Source organism: Homarus americanus, unplaced genomic scaffold, assembly GCF_018991925.1.
Source record: "Homarus americanus isolate GMGI-L3 unplaced genomic scaffold, GMGI_Hamer_2.0 scaffold45333, whole genome shotgun sequence".
Taxonomy (NCBI): domain Eukaryota; kingdom Metazoa; phylum Arthropoda; class Malacostraca; order Decapoda; family Nephropidae; genus Homarus; species Homarus americanus.
In genome coordinates this window covers 192,407-212,551 of record NW_024726972.1, presented here as the reverse complement: position 1 = coordinate 212,551, position 20,145 = coordinate 192,407, and the positions used below count along the sequence as shown (strand labels likewise).

Below are 20,145 nucleotides of genomic sequence, written 5' to 3'. Positions count from 1 at the left end.
CTCCATAGTATAAAAATGTTCAAGATTTAAACATCTTCAATAAAATGTTTCTTTCGTTTCTATTACATGGGATACAGTATTTATCAATTTTGTTGCAAATGAACCACAATAAATAGTTGTATGTTCCATTTGCCCTTTTTATATATACAGTTTGCCCATTTTTAAATATGACCAACGCGTAAAACTTAAAAAAGTTCCTGACACAAATAAATATTGTACCACCAATTCTCAGATTATCTCTTTACAGTTTAGATGGATAATAATAGTAATTGATCTTTATTTTGATGTGTATTACAGTATATATAATCATTTTAAACAATTTATATAACCTTAAAATGTACAAGTCAACACCTATATTTACAGTAATAAAACATGACAATTGTGGAGCCCTACAATCAAAGCACTTGATAATTATGAAACCTCAGTAATGTGGAGTTCACTCAGTCCTGAATATTTTAATAAACATTTCAGGTGGAGTTCACTCAAGTCCTGAATATTTTAATAAACATTTCAGTTCATAATAATCGGTTACTGTACTGTAATAATGTTTTTAGATCACAAATGTTTCAGTAATCAGGATTCTGAAAAGCTGGGAGGAAATGAATCCTTACCAGGGTGGCCGGTTGCATGTTAGTTTAAGGCACAGTGCGGTGCTGTAGCTTAGCAGGCACTTGAGTGTCAGGTTATACTTAGTACTTTTAAAGGGGGGAATCCGCATCAAGAATGGTGACTAAACCAATGTTCGGTTATATAAAGTATGAATAGAAGCCATGATTTTTTAACAGCTTTAATAGTTGACAAATTTTCTAAACTGCTGTACAACTTTTTTTTTTCCATATTCACCACAACAAACACTCTGAGGAGTTCGGTTACAAAATAAAGTTACAATATTTGATTTTCAAGTTCAAATGACTAATTTAAAAAAAATAAGTTTCTCAAAAGTAACTTGTCTTCTCTGTAATTTTACTGGAGTAATATTTCAGAAACTAGTTGGCAGAGGTGTTCTAACTTCACGTTTTTTCAGGTCTCTCTTTACAGTACAGTAGGTACTCTATTCTGGGCATCACAGCAGTCAGTGTGTGATATTTTCCCTGACAAACAGAACTCAGTGAGTACACATGCTTCCAGTTTATCATAACTCAGCACTTTAAGTAACACAAAGAAAGAGTACTTTTACTTGAGTAAGTTTTCTCAGACTAACAGTACAAACATTTATTCAAGTATAGAGATGTTTTCCAGTACTTTGTCCACCACTGTAAACACCTTACTAAAGTAGACACTTAGCCACAGTCCTTTGAGAGACCTGATTACAAATGTGCCACTGTATATTTATGCCAGTACAGTACCTGTGAGTGTGGATGCATATAGAGACAGTTGAATATCCAGTTTACAGAAATCTGAGGATAAGAAAAAAATTGTCCCATGTCTCAATATACATACAAAAAATATTTAAAAAAAAATTTAAAATTTTTTGGGCAGTATCTGAAGATGTTGATATGCTGTCACAGGCATTTTAGGGCTTCCCATAAAGGAGCTGGTCAGCTTATGAAGACAATTACTTTCAAACTATAACCAACATACAGTACTGTATGTATTAAAAATGGTTAACTAAACTAGAAATAAAATACATACAGTATAGTGTTATAGTTATCATGACAAGGGCACATCCAGAGGGGGTCCTGGAGGTCCAGTCCCCCGTTTCATCAGAAAATTCCAATACAGTACTTTTTCTATAATGCAGTATTGTACTTAGGCATTTTTGAAGAGTAAAAAGTAATTACAAGTGACCTCAGAATCTCTCCCAATATCAAGTGTACATGGACTCAAAATGCCCATGATATTGGTCACATTTCTAAACACTTTCTGGTTGGACTCGTTTTACTAGTCCACGTTCCCCCACCCAAAACGTCTTGGACCCCCACGCCCCTTTTGATATTCCTAGATCTGCCCCTGCATGATTCACAAGATTACTATGCAGAGCAGTGGCAAGACACTGTCAAAAGATATTTCAACTGTGGGAGCAGTGATGTGTTTAGTACCCCAGAGTTTAATTTGATGTTAATGGAAAGAATAAAATGTTTAATGGATAAGTTTACCATTTCTTCTTCAGCTAAAACCACATCAAAAATCAAATCCTGTGAGAGCAAAATAACTCAATATGTATACTACTGTATATATGTAGTGCAGTAACCTTCCCCGTTGGTACATCACTACAAAATTAAAACCATCTGTCTTGGCTGGGCCTCACTCTCTCACACTGCATCACAATCAATGATGCAGTTTCTCATTAACATTCATGTCCTCCACCACAAGTACAGTCCATCACTTACAATGTTTATTATTGGCTTAAAATCATTATGCACACCAAAATTTCTCATTAAAACATGTCTTGTAGTATTGTAAGTCATTGTTGGGAAGGATTTTTTTTCATAGGAATGTATTTCAGCTTTTATAATGAGTCTTTGTGAAAGGTGATCTGCTTTATAAAAAATTTATTTGAGAAAGGTTTTCATACAAGTATATATCACGTTTTTCAGGATAATCATCATATTAAACCTTGAAAAGCAACTGATGGTTCTGATACATGAGGATAACATTATGTTTTAATTGCCACAACTAACAGAAATTAGTTCATACATTGTAATTTTTTTTCAATTTAAGATATAATTTACCATCATAACATAACTATGACAAAAAAAATTATGTTAGGTAAGTTTGAGTTGGGTAATGTTATGTTGGTTTGGATTATTAGTTAGCTTAGTGAAGTTGTAGTGTAATATATAATGATAAACTGAGGGCACTGCTCAACAACAGAATTATTTACATAAAATAATCTTGTTTCCTTATTTTAGGTTAGGTTAGGATAGGTTAGGTTAGGTATATTTGCACTAATGTTCTATTTGCATTAAGCTTGACATACATACATACTGCACTAATATATATTTAAACAAGGTGGACTAAATTATTTCTAAGTACAGTACCAGATCCTCAATAACTGGAATTTTATAAAAAAAATTCCTCTCAGATGAAAAACCTTTTAAGAAACACTGTACATTCATAATAATAACAAATAAGTTCTCTGACTTACATGCCGCTAGGCAAACTTATTTCCCAAGAGAATGTTGTGTCTTCTGTGGCTGCCGGACAATCCAAGAGATTCAGAAATACATCCAAATTCCGTAAGACCTGAACACCTCAAACAGACCAGTCCAATATTAAGAGAACATACTGTACATGTGATGGCATCACAAAATTCAACCTGATTAATTGCCTGTCAATTAATTTCATCCCACACAGCTATAATGATGAAAATCTAAAAAAAACTCCTTGATAACTAAATGCATATATATATATAAATAAAAGGTGTAATATCCAATGCCCATAATAATACTGTGTAAAGAACCATACTGTAATTTGAAGCATATACTAGTAATCTATGCTGTATCAGGAATGTTGCTCACAGAGGATATACACCCGACTATTAAAGCTTCATTATTCTCATGAAACAGCATCCATAAACATTACTGAAGAATTATCATTTTCTTCAAACAATAAGGTGATAGAATGGCAACTAATGTAAAAAATATAAGCAAGCGTACATTTTCTAACACAGTGGACGGAATTTATGTACATCACGGTACAAAATTAAGAGAGTACGACAGACAAAACAAACACACATCAATGTTTACTTGAATGGAGATCAATTAGTGGAGTGTAACAAATATCTGAGAATACGTAGATGTCAGAAAATGGAATGACGAGATAAACTGAACCAAAATGTAGCAAGAGAGAGAAATTTAGGTACCTGGTAGAAGCTATAAGAAATGTACGCAGAAAAACAACTGTGTAAGTAATGTATAGGGAAATGACTCTACATTAATATATGGATGTGTGAAGTAAGGGCTCTGGAGGCATGAGAAATAAGCCAAATAAAAGAACCAACGGAAATAATGAGCATGAGAGAAATATCATGGGTCTAGAGGATATTAAAAACAATACAGGAATAAAGAGGCAAGGAAGTAGAAGTAGTGTGAGGCAGAGAGGCAGAGTTATATTAGATGGTCTGGATGTGTTAAGAGAATGGGGAGAGAGACTGATAAAAGGTACAAAATAATTCAGAAGTGGATGGTAGGAAGGAGAGGGGAAGACAACGAAGATGGGAGGAGTGGTGTTAAGGGGGATGAATCTTCAGGAAGTAACAAAATGTGCATGCGTGTGTGCATTCATGCGTGTGTGTTGATGGGTGACGCTGGGTTGTGTGAAGCGACAGGGGGTATCATCAGATGAATATTAAGGACCTTGTTGAATGCACAAGAGGAGTATCAAAGACAATTACTACAGAAATAACAATGAAAGAAGAGAAAATATGTGTGTGTATTTACTCTTGATTCCAGCCACCGTCCATTATTGCAGGGAAACGACATGCAAAATGCAAAAAAAAAAAAAAATATTAAAACTATATATTCAAAGCTCTCTCTTTCTCTACATATATATATCATCTAGTAATTAATTTATTATACATGCTCAAATTACATTCCTTTATATATTCATACTAGAACTTAATCCTATGACCTTTACACATACCAGGTGACTTGACAGAAACTAGTACCTGTGTTGAGATGACTTGGAATAGTTATAGATAATGACAAGAATAAACTTAAATAGGGTTAAGTTAAGAATAAGTAAATGTTTAAATGCTTAGTTTGGAATAGTCTAGTTCATGATTACTGATAACCGACTGTTAAATCATACTGTATATTGGACAGTACAGTATATAATCACAATGGGGAAGAAGTTGTATTTAATTTATATTTTTGTCATGTACAGTATTTAATATCGAGTTTTGTTAGCTTTAATAATGAAGCACTTCTTAACACAGAGCAGTACAGGTTTCAGTATATTTCCAGCATAAAACAAGGAAACTGAACCTGACAATACAACATATGCAATTGCAAATACTATAACTGGGGAAAAAAAAATCACCTAGAATCTGTGTATTTCTTAAATGGATAACAAATTTTTCCAATTAGAAATACTCACTTCTAGTTTACAGATGCCAATATGCCACCTCCCAGTCGTGAAGGATATTGGCCAACATAAGAACTCTTTAACACATAATACTCACACAGCACATGACTCCACATCACCATTTATTACTCCATAGGGACATGTACACATCTCTCGCCATTCTTAACTACATCACATGAAACAATTGTACAAAATTTTACAAATGCTACAACCAACTCATTCATCCTGACGCTTGAATGAAACAACCTGCATTAGAATTTCCTCAGTGTTTCAATGTTTTATACTCAAGTGACTCTGTTTATGACGTTTCCAACTCTATCTTCTCTCACTTCATACATGTTTCCTTACTTATACATTCTTATATTGTACCTTTGGCATATAATTCACCATATAATTTCCACATGTCCTTTTCACGTCGTTATTTCTTTCGATACATATAAAGAAATCATATACGTTTACTACAAGTGCTAGTTACAAGGCACTGACTGATCCATATTGGTTAGTCTGTAAGTATAATGTGAATAAGATCTTGACATGTGAGGTTATGACTAAAACTCAAATTATTTTCTGAACTCAATTCTCAATCAGAACATCAGTAAATACCTTAATCTCCTTCCCAAAGACAACAATCCGATCTATTCAATCTTATAATGATCTGATGTCGTAAAAGCATACATAGAAGTAGGCCGAGACGGTTTGGGCATGTGGTATGAATAGAGGAGACCAACTACATCAAGAGTAGTGCAAGTCTAAATGTGGAGAGGAAGAGAGCTAGTGTTAGGTTATTCCTTCCAGTACTCTCTCTCTCTCTCAACCTACTTAGTTCACGTTCTTGGCGGTTCCATATGTTTCAGATACTTATAGTGACTACTCTGCTCCCTATAAAATAACTCGACTGATAAATTACAGTGCAGCACATCTGTACCCATCCATTTGGTACCTTGTGTGAAATAAACTTGACAAACTTCATCCCTGGAAATGTTTTGTCCCTAATTCATACCTTACTGTACTCATGGTTATGGCTCAAAACATAACCCATCTTTTATAATCTTTTCTACTAACACAACCCCTGGTACCAATGAGGGCAGCCTGAACAGGGAAACTTATACAACACAGTCCTGCATCACACCAGCATAGAAATCCATTGTCCCCCATCTTTGAGTGAGTGAGTGAGTGAGAAAAATGTCATATTAAGTGGATTTGGTACATTACATCAGTCCATCATAGAGTAATAATTTTACTTTATGATTAAGTCAAAGACAGTATTTACCAATGACAAGATCAAGGGCAGCCACTGGTACATATGCTCTAGCCTGGATCATTTCCTACATGTCAAATAGAGAAAAAGAAGTTTACACAGTACAGTACTTTAAGAAGTTTTGAATTTCTTTTTCTGTACATATATATTCCACCATTTTCTTGAGTCAAAGTTAAATTCACTGACTTTGAAATGGAAGATGATTCACGTTTATATTTCAAGCACAGTATACTCTAAACACAAGCTTGGCATAAGTTTAAGATATGCTTTTAATGTCATATTCTTGCTACTTCAACAAACATGCCTCAGTTTGTTCTATATCACTTAAAACACTTGTCATACACCATGGTACTGATACACTTAGATGTCTATTTTTGTCATGTAGACATACAGGCTTAACAGGCCTTTAAATATCCATCAACACTAAGCACCTTAAATTCAGTAAATGTTTTGGTGTACTTGACGAACCACAACTGTATTACTGAAAGGGATATGAAAAACACCCCATCAGTTTCTAATAAGTCATAAACTCTACAGTCAATATAAAAATTTTCTTGATCACAGACTTACCTAGTATAACACAATACTCATGTGATCACCTCAAAGCCGTTTTCGACTTCAAAATGACTAACAACATGGGATTCAAATGACTCCTGTGGGATAACATGAGGAAACACGGCATTGCACATTGGACATATACGGTCCACCTCACCCTGCAGCGCTGGGACTGGTGAGGTACTCACTGTCCGTGTATAAGGCCTTGACGAGTCATTCTCACGACCTTCGTCATCACTCATCTGGGAATAGAATAAGAAATTCAAGTCATTCAAATTACCTCATCATTCATGGGTTGACAAAGCATCATATATATTATATATATATATATATATATATATATATATATATATATATATATATATATATAAATACACATTCCAGCTCTCAACTCTCTTTCAGTCAAACAAGCTGATTATGATCTAGGGTGAAAAGGCTGTAGTTTTGGTATTCATCTGTCATAATCACTCTCAGAATACAGTACTATGGTATATACAGTACTATAACTCTAATAAACACAACATGAAACTGTAGCAGAAATTCACCTGAACTTGTCTCCAATCAAACGGACTATGTGGTCGATCCTCTGCAGCGTTATTGGCATCCATGAGAATGTTGTTGCTACCACCGCTATCTTCTATTGGAGGGCTTTAAAGAAGAGATTTAACTATTAGTACAGGTATCCATTTTCATTTTGCATAAAGGAAGAACTAAATGGTTATACAAACATATTTATATACAGTACTGTATATAGTAAAGGCTGCTATAACTTGCATAATTGACAAAAATTGGTCATTAGGTCATAAGTGTGCTTGTACAATACTATACTGTACTATTAATCTTCTATATAAATCATGCACAGTACCCACACCACCTCCCTCCACTACTACAGAACCCATACCACAATCATATGCCACTACCCAACTGTCCAGGTGCAAGAGGCACACGAGGTTACAATTTCAAACCATTAGTTGTAAAGTCTCCCTTTAAGTTAAATAGAAAACCCCTGAAATCCTTTCCTAGTTACCACTTTAAAACTATTTCATGAACTATCACTGCAGAAAGGAAAAACAAGGACTTGATAAAACATAGTGAGAGAGCAGGAAGGTTAAAACACCAGGGATTACAAGGCAGGTTAAGGTTAATATGTCTGTAGATGTTAAATGATCGTTCACTATTCAATGTGGCAGAAAAGTTCACTGTAATTCTATCCTTACCTATTTAAACCTCCTTCACAAATAAAATTAGAGTTGACAACCGATCCACACGTTGCCAGTCGACTTTGACAGCCTCCCTCATCATCTGCTGCTTCACTTCTTGTCTCATCAAGATGGCTTGGTGTGGAAGGAGTGAGTGTTAAAGTTGACAGATCACGGTCTCGCTGACCAAGAGTTCCATTTTTTGACATGGTCCGAGGACTGTGTTCATTGTTGGCATCAAATCGAGAACCTAAATCGTAAAAAATATAATTCTTTTATCAATTTGAAAAGGTAACATAAATTCTCTCAAGAAAACAAAAATCTCTTACATCCACTCTTTAATTTTTTCTGACTATTTCTTGTAGGAACATAAAGTCTGTCCACAGGCTTTGAACAATGACTAACTGCATTATGGTGGTGTCTGATCTTGAATAGTAATAAGGATAGAGTATGATGTAAAAGGGTTACTTGGGTTGTGGAGATGGAGTGAGCAGGTAAAATGTGTTGGGGTTTGACAGATATGGATAGTAAAAGTATTGATAATTGTCTAAAATATTACATAATTAAAAGTAAAAGTACCGAGATAGTTACTTTTAGGTATTTTATTAATTTGAAAATATAATTTGAGCTCAGTAACAAAGTTGAGTAGCTTTACTTCGTTACCATCCACCTCTGGAAGTGAAGTTATATTACCTTAAATAAACATACTTAAGATTTGTACATACCTGTTTGAGAACCATGAGAGGAAGGCAGAGAATCCAGTATGGGAGACAGCAGTAGCAGACTATGGTTCTGTTTCTGTAAATTGGTGAGAAGATCTTTCATGCGTCTTGTGGCAGACTGTAATGACATCATCAGCTGTTCGTCCTCTTCATCTGACATGCCCCACGTTGAAGTCAAATCACCCATTTCATTACTGCTTATCTATAATGAGACAAATAAATCCAATAAGGGTTATTAATACTTAATTATATACAACTTTAAACACTTGAATGTGTGTTATATCATGTTAAAAGCAAATTAAGAAAGACATGATCACATGATCAGCAGTTTCCAAATATTATATGAGTCCTGTAAATGCTTTTCCTACTTTTTTTGACAATGAGATGGACTAGGAAGTGTTGCCCCCATAAAGGCAAATATTATACTGTAACCAAAATTACCTACTATATGCATGCTTACCTGTTCATAGTCATCTAGAGTATCTTTACATGATGTTGTGAACCTAGATGGAGGATCATCGAAGCTATCAAGTTCCTCTGCAATCATATACACATATAAGAATACTGTATTGCATAGTGATTAGTACAATCAACTTATATTAACAGAAGGCATTTTTTTTCTATCAGAATTCCTTGAATAATCTGTTACAGTCCTGCAGTAAACACAAATAATGGTATTGATTCGTCTATGTGACATATAACTAAACAAAACATATGTTATTGTCTAGGCCATCCTGGTAAAAAGCAAAATTTACAAGCCAGGAGCACAAAAAAAAATGCATGCGAGAAAGATTAAAGATGGAGCTGTAGAAAATATGAGACAAAAAAGTAGCCACCAAACACAGTACGTAGTCATAAATAACCTGAGAGAGGAACAATCTTAGTCCTCGGTGGTGTTGGCATCTCTGCTGCTGAAACTGCCAGGCCTGCCCCTCCAGGTAAAGCTTTAACTTGTGTTGTTATTAGGCTCAGCTTCTCTCTCAATCTTCTGTTCTCATCGTTCAAGTTATTTACCTGATGACCAATTTTTTTTTTTATTATTTGAAGTAAAACAATAACCTGAAGAACTTAAATGCATGTATAATAAATACTCCCACTCTTGGTAGCCAGTTATGGTACATATGAAATTATTATTCATTTAACATGTGGGAAATGAAGATAAATAAGGTTCTAAATTAGCAACAATCAAAATTACTGAAGCAAAGTTACAGACATTTCCTTTGATAAATACAGAGTCACTTTCTGGTCTCTTGAGCTTCTCCACCTGTATAATGTGGCACCACTGTGAAAGATTCCCAGGTTTGCTGACTCATTGTTATTGATAACCTTTGCTCGGCTGGGAATCTTTAGCAGCATTGCCTCATTGCTCGGGAGACCAGTTTCACTGTTAAAGGCGGAAATGAAGCCAATTGTGCATGTTTTCCTGCTTTCTACTTTCCTACTTTTCCAGTTGGAATGCTTCCAGAGGGAAACTTCATTTTCCCATACCTTAAATTTTGTCACAGTAAGCACACAGCAACAGCTCTGCCTATATAAGTCATGCTAACATACAGTATAAAGTTTCAGAAAATTTAAATACTGAAGTATGGTACAGCTCCCTCACTTGGTAGAGTAAGAGGAAACATTCTAAATAAAGGGAAAAAATTTGTGTAACTGTTATTCTGTAGTGAGTGTGACTACATGAAAAGATGACAAAGTATCTATCAATCATCATCTTTTACAGTCATTTATTTACCACATTTGCATGGATTAGCTGAAAACAGTACCTATGACACTAACCTCCTAATACTAATCCCAACAAACTTAACATTCCCACCTCTAAACATATGAACAGAAAGTGTAATAAGTGACCTAAATACATACCTGCTTGGTCAGTTTTCTGTTCTCCTGTGAAGCTCTGGCCAGCTGTCTTGTGAGATTCATATTTTCTGTAGTTATGGAAGAAAACTTCTCCTTAAGCGAGCAGCATTCCTGGTGTTTCGTGTGTATCTCTTGGTTCAACTGTAAGTTTTTTTCTCTGAGTTTAATACTATTTTCCTGAAAATTTAAAACCATATAATGATAATAAAAAGTCTAAGAACACCTGGATAAAAGGAAAACGATAGCCTAAATCAACCCTAAGAACATTCACTTCTAATATGGACTGTTCTAACATATAATCTTCATTCTCTGTCAAAGTCACCCAATGTCATCAACACACTTCCCACGTAATATTCTCTTAATACAGTCCACATCTGCCAACTCTATTCTGTCTGCAATTTCCAAGTCAAGATATGTTGTACTTAAGCTCACTGTCTCTAACATTACTCTCATGACAAATATCTGAGTAAAATTACAACTTTTTACATATCAATCCTGATTATCATTAATTTAACCACCAGCAATCTTTCTTTATTTTCCTCTGTGTGTGTGTGTACAGTAACTCTCTATGCTCTTGGCTTGCATGGAATAACCAAATGGATGTTTTAAAATAAGCGTAGGTTACACCAGGTCCTAAGAAGTGAACTAGCAACAAAGCGTAAGAGTCAGCACTCGAATATCATACAGTACACAAAAAACACTGTGCTTAGATCAATTAAAAGTAAAATCATTTCAAGCATCGTGCATGAGCATGTAATTAACGTAAGCGCAATATGGTGTGGGTGGATGCTAATGACCCAAATCTTATAGTACAGTACCAGTTTCTCCGCCCAAATAAAAGATTAACTTTTATATTCTTTTCATATCCTCTTTCACATTTTCCAAAATATTACAGTATGAGGTTAATTTTTTTTACACTATTATTGTATAAATGGTTATAACTTTTAGAGGAAATATTTGGAACTGAACTCTAAACAGTCAGACAGAATATGAAAACCTGGTCCCTAAGACTCCAGATTAACAGAACGTCTTATGACGAGTTTTCCTAAAAAATTAAGATGCATGAATACACTTAACTGCCTGATTCTACCCAAAACATTGATATAAAAAAAAAGAATAAGAATAACAAAATACTAAAACTCTACCTAACTAGATACATTCACCTTAGAGATGAATTTAAGGTAATCTTTTTTTTACCCTTTCACTGCATAAATCGGAGAAAAAAAATTTCACCTACTTATCTTACCCAAATCTAAATGACTCCAATAAATCCCATAACCTTCCTTAACTTGAAATTCACTTTAATACCATGACTACTGTACATCCATTATTTTCTTCCTTGCTAATTCATAAATAAATTCTCCACAAACTAGAGAATAAATAAGGCTGCCATATGTGCTGTAACCCACATTTAAGTCTGTCAATGCCAAGTGTATCTGTATCAGGAGACGAGATAAGATAGTACAGTACAACTAGTTGACATAGATAAACATGAGGAAGTATAACTGAAGAATGATATATATACTTTAATCACAAGATCTGATGATAGACGAGAGTACTCAATTGATGAGAGAAAGTAGAGAAATATATGAAAATAATGACTAAAATTGACTACCTGAGTGAGATATGCTAGATCTAATAAACAATGTACAGTAAGAGACCAAAGGCTTGAGGGAAATATGAAATGAAAGACGACGAGTCACAGTCACACACGTCTAGTGGAGGAATGTGCACACCTGTTCAAAGGTCATTGGGTAATAAGAGAGGAGTGTTCAATTTCGTATAAGGAGATCTGATGTGGAATAGCATAAAAAAAAAGATTGTGAAAGCTCTAAATATCTGAAAGAGTATCCAAAAATAAGAAGAGGGAAACCAAGAGGTGAAACATATATAAATCTTTATATTATTCAGAGGGACATACAAGGATCATGTCTGCATAAGAATCTAAAAAGGTAACTTATGGTAGGGAAATCACACACCAGTTATACAGAATACATAGTTGATCAAGACGTTTCTAAATACCTGTAGTTTTCCAATTTCTCCGAATAATTCCGACTTTCCACAAATAAGCCTCTGGTTATCATCTTCTATTAGTGCCATTTTCTTCTGCAGTTTGTGATATCTCTCCTTCATGTTTCTGAGAGCAACCTGAAGCACGTTGACATAAGCATGGGAGTGGTTAGATAGAGAAATATCATGCACTCTTCGTTAATGAAAAATATGTAATGCTTATATTATACGTAAGACTACTGCAATACTGATTACATTATATTATGTAAACATGTAAAACTGTCTATTAACCCTTAAATGATGGTGAACTTTTTGTGTAGACTAGTTGCTCTGATGGGAAAGAAACTGGGTAAAATTGTAAATCTTTCATTGTAAAAGACAAGACTTGATCATTACATACAGTGGTGTCATCAGATTTCCTGTACACCTATTGAAAGCCAAGGAAGATACTGTATATGTGACACTGTGCACTTCAGCTTTGGAACTGTTTTATTATCTTTTTACTATTATACAGGGGCAGGAGCATCAACAAGGTAAATGCACATACTGGTGATGCACTCCTACCCAGTACACGTGCAATATGCAGAGAAGAACTTCTACCTCACTTTCCTCCAAGTATCTAAGCACTTCTCCTACACTGATAACTATTTCGTCAGTATCACATGACCTATATCATTTGTGAATTCACTCATAAATATACCAGTTCTTCAATTTTACTCTCACCCTCGAGGTGTCTTTCTGAGGGACACATCACTGGATCTAACAGATACTTTCTCCATGATGACAGAGAACTTTACTGGTGCAGAGAGGGAAAAGTTGAGACGAGTCAAACATTTCACTGGTGGAGAAATCAGGTGCCAAATATAAAATTACAGCATGGATAAAACCCGATAAAAATTAATCACCGTAACTATGGGGCAAAAGACACTCAATACAGATTTACGACAGCCATCATTTAAGGGTTGAAGCAGAAGAAAATACCCACAGTTCAAGTGGGATTAGAGTTAGAGAAAACTGACATGCAGAAAAGACAAACATAGAGATAACATAAGCATTTACGGAACTCATGAAATCATAAAAAAAATCAAGGACACAAAATATTACTAAATGAAAACCAAATCAGAAAACAATAGCACGAGTGACTTTTCATTAGTCATTTTGTGTGGAATAAATGATAAAGATAAAAATTAAATATATTTCTCTTACCTGCAGAGCGTATGTGGAGCCCGACGCATCAATGTTATAGTTAGGACTTCTATCTGGAGTTCGTGGACTGGTTGTAGGACTGGCGGATGAATAGGGACTACCTCGGTCTGAACCACTACCGGGCAACACTCGTCTGAAAGTCAATAGCTTATACTTATTTCCCCCACCTGTTTTTGTATGTCTTTTAGAACCTTTTCCCACTATACTGCAGGTGTGACAGAGACAGACACACACACTGTTTATCTGCTGTTATCCATTCACCATTCCTTCTGTTGCATCATCTCCTATACAGCACTAAGCACTATGCTCTCCTATCTGTCATGTATTCCTCACTATCTTTAATGATCATCCACCCCCTTGTTTCTAATGCAATTTCCCTTCCCTCCTCTCTCTCTCTCTCTCTACACCTCTGAATTATCTCTTGATCAATCCTTCACTTCTCATTTTCTTAATATATCTATACCACTTAAGCAAACCCAAGTGAGCTTGTTAACAGTTCCTTCATTTCTACATTGTCTCCCCAAACCTGTATATCTAATTCCCATCCTTTCTACAGCTTCTAATCTACATCTTCTTTGTGTCCCTGTACAGTGAGAATAGAGACCTCAATCCCTTGCCTTCAAAAATTCACTCTTAACAGGAATAAATAGTTTTTAAACCATCTGATGCATTGCTCTCCTATCACTAATGTGTACTATTGGTTACTCAATGTCAACTCCCCTCACTTGCAGCATTTTCCTCACCTCATCCTTCCATCTCCTTGATTTTTCCCATCTCTCACCTACCTCAGTTATGTACCGTACTCTTCTTGCCACCACCGCATACCCCAGTCAGTTCTTTGTCCACCACTTCTTTCATTTCCATATTTTTGTCTAACACAGTACTGTATCTTATTTTATGCAACAATACTAAACAGAAGTCCTAATGCAACTAATTTAGGGTAAAGACATGCTTACATGCTTAACAAAATGCCTTGCATTAGGATTGACAATCATGATTCATTTCTAAGAACCATATGTAATACAGGGTACTGTACAGTAAATGCAATTGCTGGGAAATACTAATAACACAAATTACTTACACTGTTTGTAACCAATTAAGTCTACACTATAGTACTACCGAACTAGATATGAATAAGAATGGCCAAAAATATTCAAGTATAGTAAATAAATGTGTAAAATGTGAGCCATACCTCCACAGTTCCACCCTTGTTACTGGTTGAGCAGCTGAGCTGAACAAATATTAATTATTGTTTGGGTAAATGTCATACAGCACTGTACAGTATTCACAATTAATAAGTGTTTACAATACACATGGCAATGATATGACCCGAGGAAGTATAAGAAACAATCCCTTGTAGAAGAAATTCCCATTTTGCAGCATAATTATGAGTCGCCTAAAGCTGTTATAAGATCATGGACTTTTCAATTTTACAGTATGTATCTGGAAGGAGACTGGGCTGGTATATAACTGTAAGTAACTCACTCTAGCTGGTTGAAACAATTTCCACTGCATTATTTGGATGATCCAGCTCAAATTCACATCAGATTAACAAAAAAAAAAAAGGGTATCAGAGTCTATTCCATTACAATATTTACCCTGCTGAATGTTTCCTCTCCTGCCGTGGCTGAAAAGGGACAACTGGTGCTCTGAGTGCCCCAGTTGGACGATGCTCAGGCACCCGAAAGTCTGTGCCACCCGCGTGACACTCGGTGCTGGGTAATTGATTGTCAGAGCTGGGTGATATATGTCCTGTGGCCTCGTGTATTCCCAGAATGCTCACATCATCCTCCACGGGCTCAGCCATAATTACAGCTGCAATAAGGATGTACAGTATGTTATACTTTACCATAGATTTTAATTATTCATTCTAGATATCTAAACTACTGTACTTAAATAACAAAATTGACCCTTTGTGTTCATGGTGGCCTCTTGAGCTGAATTAAATCATCTTGCATTAGCCATACAAATATTAAAATTAGCATCGCTGCAGTGAAGGAGTTACGAAAACATAATGAACAATGAAAATAATAATAATAATACCATAATGAATACCAATTTGAATGATGAGGAAGCAAGGTGTATTAATTACAGTACCTCAGAATGGGTGTGCCAGCAAATGTTACAATATGCAATGAAATCAACTACAGATTGGCTGATGTAGAAAGTAAAAATTGACAAAAACTTCCATGGCAGATACACTGGGCGTGATGGGCCTGTCTCCTAGCCCGCCCCACGGTCTTCCAATATTATGCCCTTAAGACTCCTTGTTGGGGTATGTAGAGGATTATGTTTTCCAGACTCCAGTTGTTGGCATTAAAACACTTGGTAAAAGGAAAACCAATAGCAAGCATCAGAGGAGCGACAAAGCACAAGTTGGCTAATGTGAGGACAGAAGTAGAATATCAATTGGATGTGTTACTGTCCACTAAAGGTGCAGATGTTGAGGTGCAGTGAACTACGTATAAACTTATATTTACAGAACAATGCAAAAAAAAAATAATAATAATAATAAAAAATAGAACAGTATTTTATCTCATTTGGTTTTGCTCTGAAAAAATAAACAGGAACAGGACCTTGTCTAAACAGTACTCTACACAGTATACAGGTACATTAATATAATTTTTTCTTGTCATTTTCATATGATAAAGCAATTTTCATAGATTCTGTACATACAGCCTGCTACATATATCATAATTTTCTAACTATCTACTCTACGAGGTCTAATTATGTACATACGTTGTCATATATGGCACAATTGCGTCACACACGTCTTTATTTCCAATATAAAAGTATTTTACTGGACTTCAGGTATTTGAAAAGCTGTATATGCTGTACAGTATAGCCATCCCCACAGTTAACATGGTAATGTTTTATTATACAGTGAAGATGCAGTACAGATACATAGAAATTTTTAAGGGTACAGTACTGATAAACCAACTCCAAACTCACAAGAATCATCTGTTCATCCACCATTAAAATTATGGTTGTTCTAATAATGTGGATTACACCAAACCTTTATCTTATCTACAGTACTGTACTTGGTCATAAACTGGTGCATCACCCAAGTCAAATTAGGAAAGGCTTGACAAGTATTATTTGATTTAGGTTATACAGGAACACAGTTGATAATTTATAATACAGAACAGTACAAATTTCACATACAAATGTAATATATCTGAGTCACCTGTTTGTGCTGGCATTACCATATAACAAAAGTAGCAGTTGGTTGTTCTTGGCAGTACCTGTTAAATACCATCTTCAGGAAATCAAAGATAGTTTTTGCTCATCTTCAAAGCCCCTATTACTATCTACAGTATTCTTGCATTTAGTGATAGAAATTAATGAAATGTTGTACATATACAGTGTGGTATGTAGACTGTACAGATCCACGATTACTGGAAAATCACCCGTAACATACAGTAATGTATCTCATTTTTATATATTGTGTACAGTACTCTTGTATATATTGTAGGCCTAATACAACTAGAAAGGGGATTTTTAAGAGAACACATGAATGCAAATTATAAACCTATATAATCCTATACAGTAGTAAAAAAAAAAAATGAATTCTAACAATTAAATCTTTACCATCAATTTTCTGACCTTTTACTACATATCGTTACAAACTGTGTGAATAAAACACTGATGTTTCTGTAGTTTATATTTTATAAAACTTAAATTAGTTTTTCTCTAAAATGTCTACTTAAGTTTGGGAGTCTTTAAACCACCTCATTTTATCATCCTTTCTTCAGCCCCAGCAGAGGTACCACAATCAGGTCAGAGAGACATCGTATATTTCCTCACTTTCACCCTTAAAGACACAAATAACACACATATCAATGTTAACTACACAAACAAACTCTAATGTTCAAATCATGTGAACAATGTTGCTGTGCTGTTAATTGTTCAAGGTATCAGAATACACTACTGTACCTGTATACATTGTAAGCTAATGTAACAGAAAGCAAAGGTATCACTAGCCACCACCTACAACTACTGTGCTGTACAGTGGACAAGCCAACACTGATAAACTCCATCACTGATTAAGCTCAGATAACATACTGCACAGATAACTCCATTCAAAACATCATACCATACCTGATGCTGTACCGTATAGTAAAAACAAGGCTTTAAAATTTCTCGTAAACTACACATATTAAATACTGGGTGCTGTACTGTATATTATTAATTATAAGACACTCCACAAAGCAGTCTAGATAACTACTGTGCTTAATTATCCTATCTTCAAACACTATGACTACAAAAAAGCATCATTATTCTTCTACAAACATCTCTACAGGGAAAGACCATAGCTACATCTTTCTTATTCTCGACTTAACATAAACTTCAATTTCTTGGCAATAAGGTTAACGACTCCAACGAGCAGTACACAAACAAACAAGTCTATATATACAGTAATTCCCCCTTAACCTAATCTTTTCCATGAACTTCATACGGTGGATCCTCACATTATCACGAGCCAGAACAAACTATTAAGTTAAAGTGGTGTTATGATATATTAAAGTACGGTATACTATAAAGGTTTAAAATGGATTAAATTTTCAGTCATCCTAACCTAACTTTTTACTTTGGATACAGTTAAGCCTTTAATTATTCACACTAATTATCACATCTTTTTAAAATTTACCTTATTTTCTCCTTATTTCTTACTATATTTGTCTTCTATGTAATAATAACTATAGTTTATTACGCCCTTGAGATAAAGACCAAGTGAAATCTACCTATTATTAACCTCCACACAATAAGTTATGGCTACCTTTAACCTATTACCACCCAATTTTCCCTCACTAACTAATATCAATAAATAATTAACTAAAAAATGATAATAGTTAAGATATTCATATTGTTTCATTACCTTTGTTTAAATGAATCACAAGTGTACCAAAACTGTACCCACCCCATTGGTTATATTTTAATTATAGTCTTATATTAATAATTATGGTAGTTTATAAGAGATGGTTAACAGCCTTACCTCATCTGCGTCATTTTTAACATGTGGTCCCTTTAATGACCACACACTATCGTTAATAAATCAGTAGTTAATAATGTGTACTTGTGTAGTCGTGTAGTTCCTGTATACCGAGGACCTGATGTGTGAGGGTAACGAACACGCCTGGCGAACACCTCAGTCAGCGAACACCTCAGTCAGCGAACACTTACCAGCGACCAACCCAAGTTAATGATTTAATTTAATTGTGAATATATAAAGTGAAAATTTGTATAGTTTATGTATAAATATTTTTTTTTTACCTAGGATAAAATATAGAGTAATGATGATGTCCATAACTAACCAGCTAATAATTTGATTTAATAAAAGTTTATTTGTACCTCAAAGTATAATAGTGTGCATGTGTGTGTGTGTGTGTGTGTGTGTGTGTAATAATAATAATAATAATAATAATAATTAACGGCTTATTGAAAAAGTTCTGCAGCCCGAAGGCTGAAAATATACATTGGACATAAATGACTTATTACATACATTGGTGGTTTAACAAAAGCCTTCATTAGAGAAAGGTGAAGGAACATACAGTGAACATACAGATTAATGTAGGTGTTGAACAGCAAACACGTAGTGTAGTAACTCCTTCCCAGGTGGTGTTAGGAGGGACCTCACGTGGTGTAGTAGTTCCCTCACAGATGGTGTTATGAGGGGCCTCACGTGGTGTAGTAATTCCCTCACAGATGGTGTTATGAGGGGCCTCACGTGGTGTAGTAATTCCCTCACAGATGGTGTTATGAGGGGTCTCACGTGGTGTAGTAACTCCCTCACAGTTGGTGTTATGAGGGGCCTCACGTGGTGTAGTAATTCCCTCACAGATGATGTTATGAGGGGCCTCACGTGGTGTAGTAATTCCCTCACAGATGGTGTTATGAGGGGTCTCACGTGGTGTAGTAATTCCCTCACAGATGATGTTATGAGGGGCCTCACGTGGTGTAGTAGTTCCCTCACAGACGGTGTTCTATGAGTGAGGTGTGGTCCCAGGCCTTCCTATCTTAGACGGATTAACACATCGCTGGTTGTTGGGTCGGGCCGTTATCACTGGGTACCTGGGACCTCACTGTGTGAAGGTCAACTTGGGTACCACTGTTACTGTTGAGTTGTTCTCACTGACTTAAGCACTGTTCACCACTGTTCACCTCTGTTTAACACTGGTTCCATTCCTTTCCTAAATGAAATAGTAACTTCTGTGAACTTGTTGATATTCCGGTGGGGAGGAGGGTTCAGGGGAGGGAGTTGGTATGGGCCAACTTAACAGTTGACCTGGCTGCTCCGAAAGGAGCG

The 20,145-nt window shown here is 35.3% G+C and overlaps 1 protein-coding gene across 3 annotated transcripts; it reads right to left on the bottom strand.

Moving 5' to 3' along the window:
* Positions 1–273: 273 nt before the first annotated feature.
* LOC121865744 lies at positions 274–18,957 on the bottom strand. 3 transcript variants are annotated; one of them, XM_042365288.1, is made up of 11 exons: positions 18,835–18,957; positions 15,437–15,653; positions 13,839–13,971; positions 12,645–12,770; positions 10,626–10,799; positions 9,626–9,776; positions 9,223–9,299; positions 8,766–8,964; positions 8,059–8,290; positions 7,387–7,489; positions 274–7,083 (listed from the first exon to the last, which is right to left on the bottom strand). In XM_042365288.1, the coding sequence occupies exons 2-11, from the start codon at positions 15,643–15,645 to the stop codon at positions 6,874–6,876; spliced, it is 1,614 nt and encodes a 537-aa protein (XP_042221222.1). In that variant the 5' UTR covers positions 15,646–15,653; positions 18,835–18,957; the 3' UTR covers positions 274–6,873. The 3 variants fall into 3 exon arrangements, with proteins under 3 accessions (XP_042221222.1, XP_042221223.1, XP_042221221.1); XM_042365289.1 differs by lacking the exon at positions 18,835–18,957 and adding an exon at positions 17,775–17,845 and having other exon boundaries at positions 10,626–10,763; XM_042365287.1 differs by lacking the exon at positions 18,835–18,957 and adding an exon at positions 17,775–17,843.
* Between the last annotated feature and the right edge of the window lie 1,188 nt (positions 18,958–20,145).

Bases quoted from the DNA above. Each gene is read 5' to 3' on its own strand.
- LOC121865744 (XM_042365287.1), bottom strand. The intron at 10,800-12,644 runs GTATTTAGAAAC...TTAAATTTTCAG, and splicing joins GAGAAATTGGAAAACTACAG to GAAAATAGTATTAAACTCAG. The intron at 9,777-10,625 runs GTATGTATTTAG...ATTGGTCATCAG, and splicing joins ACAGAAAACTGACCAAGCAG to GTAAATAACTTGAACGATGA.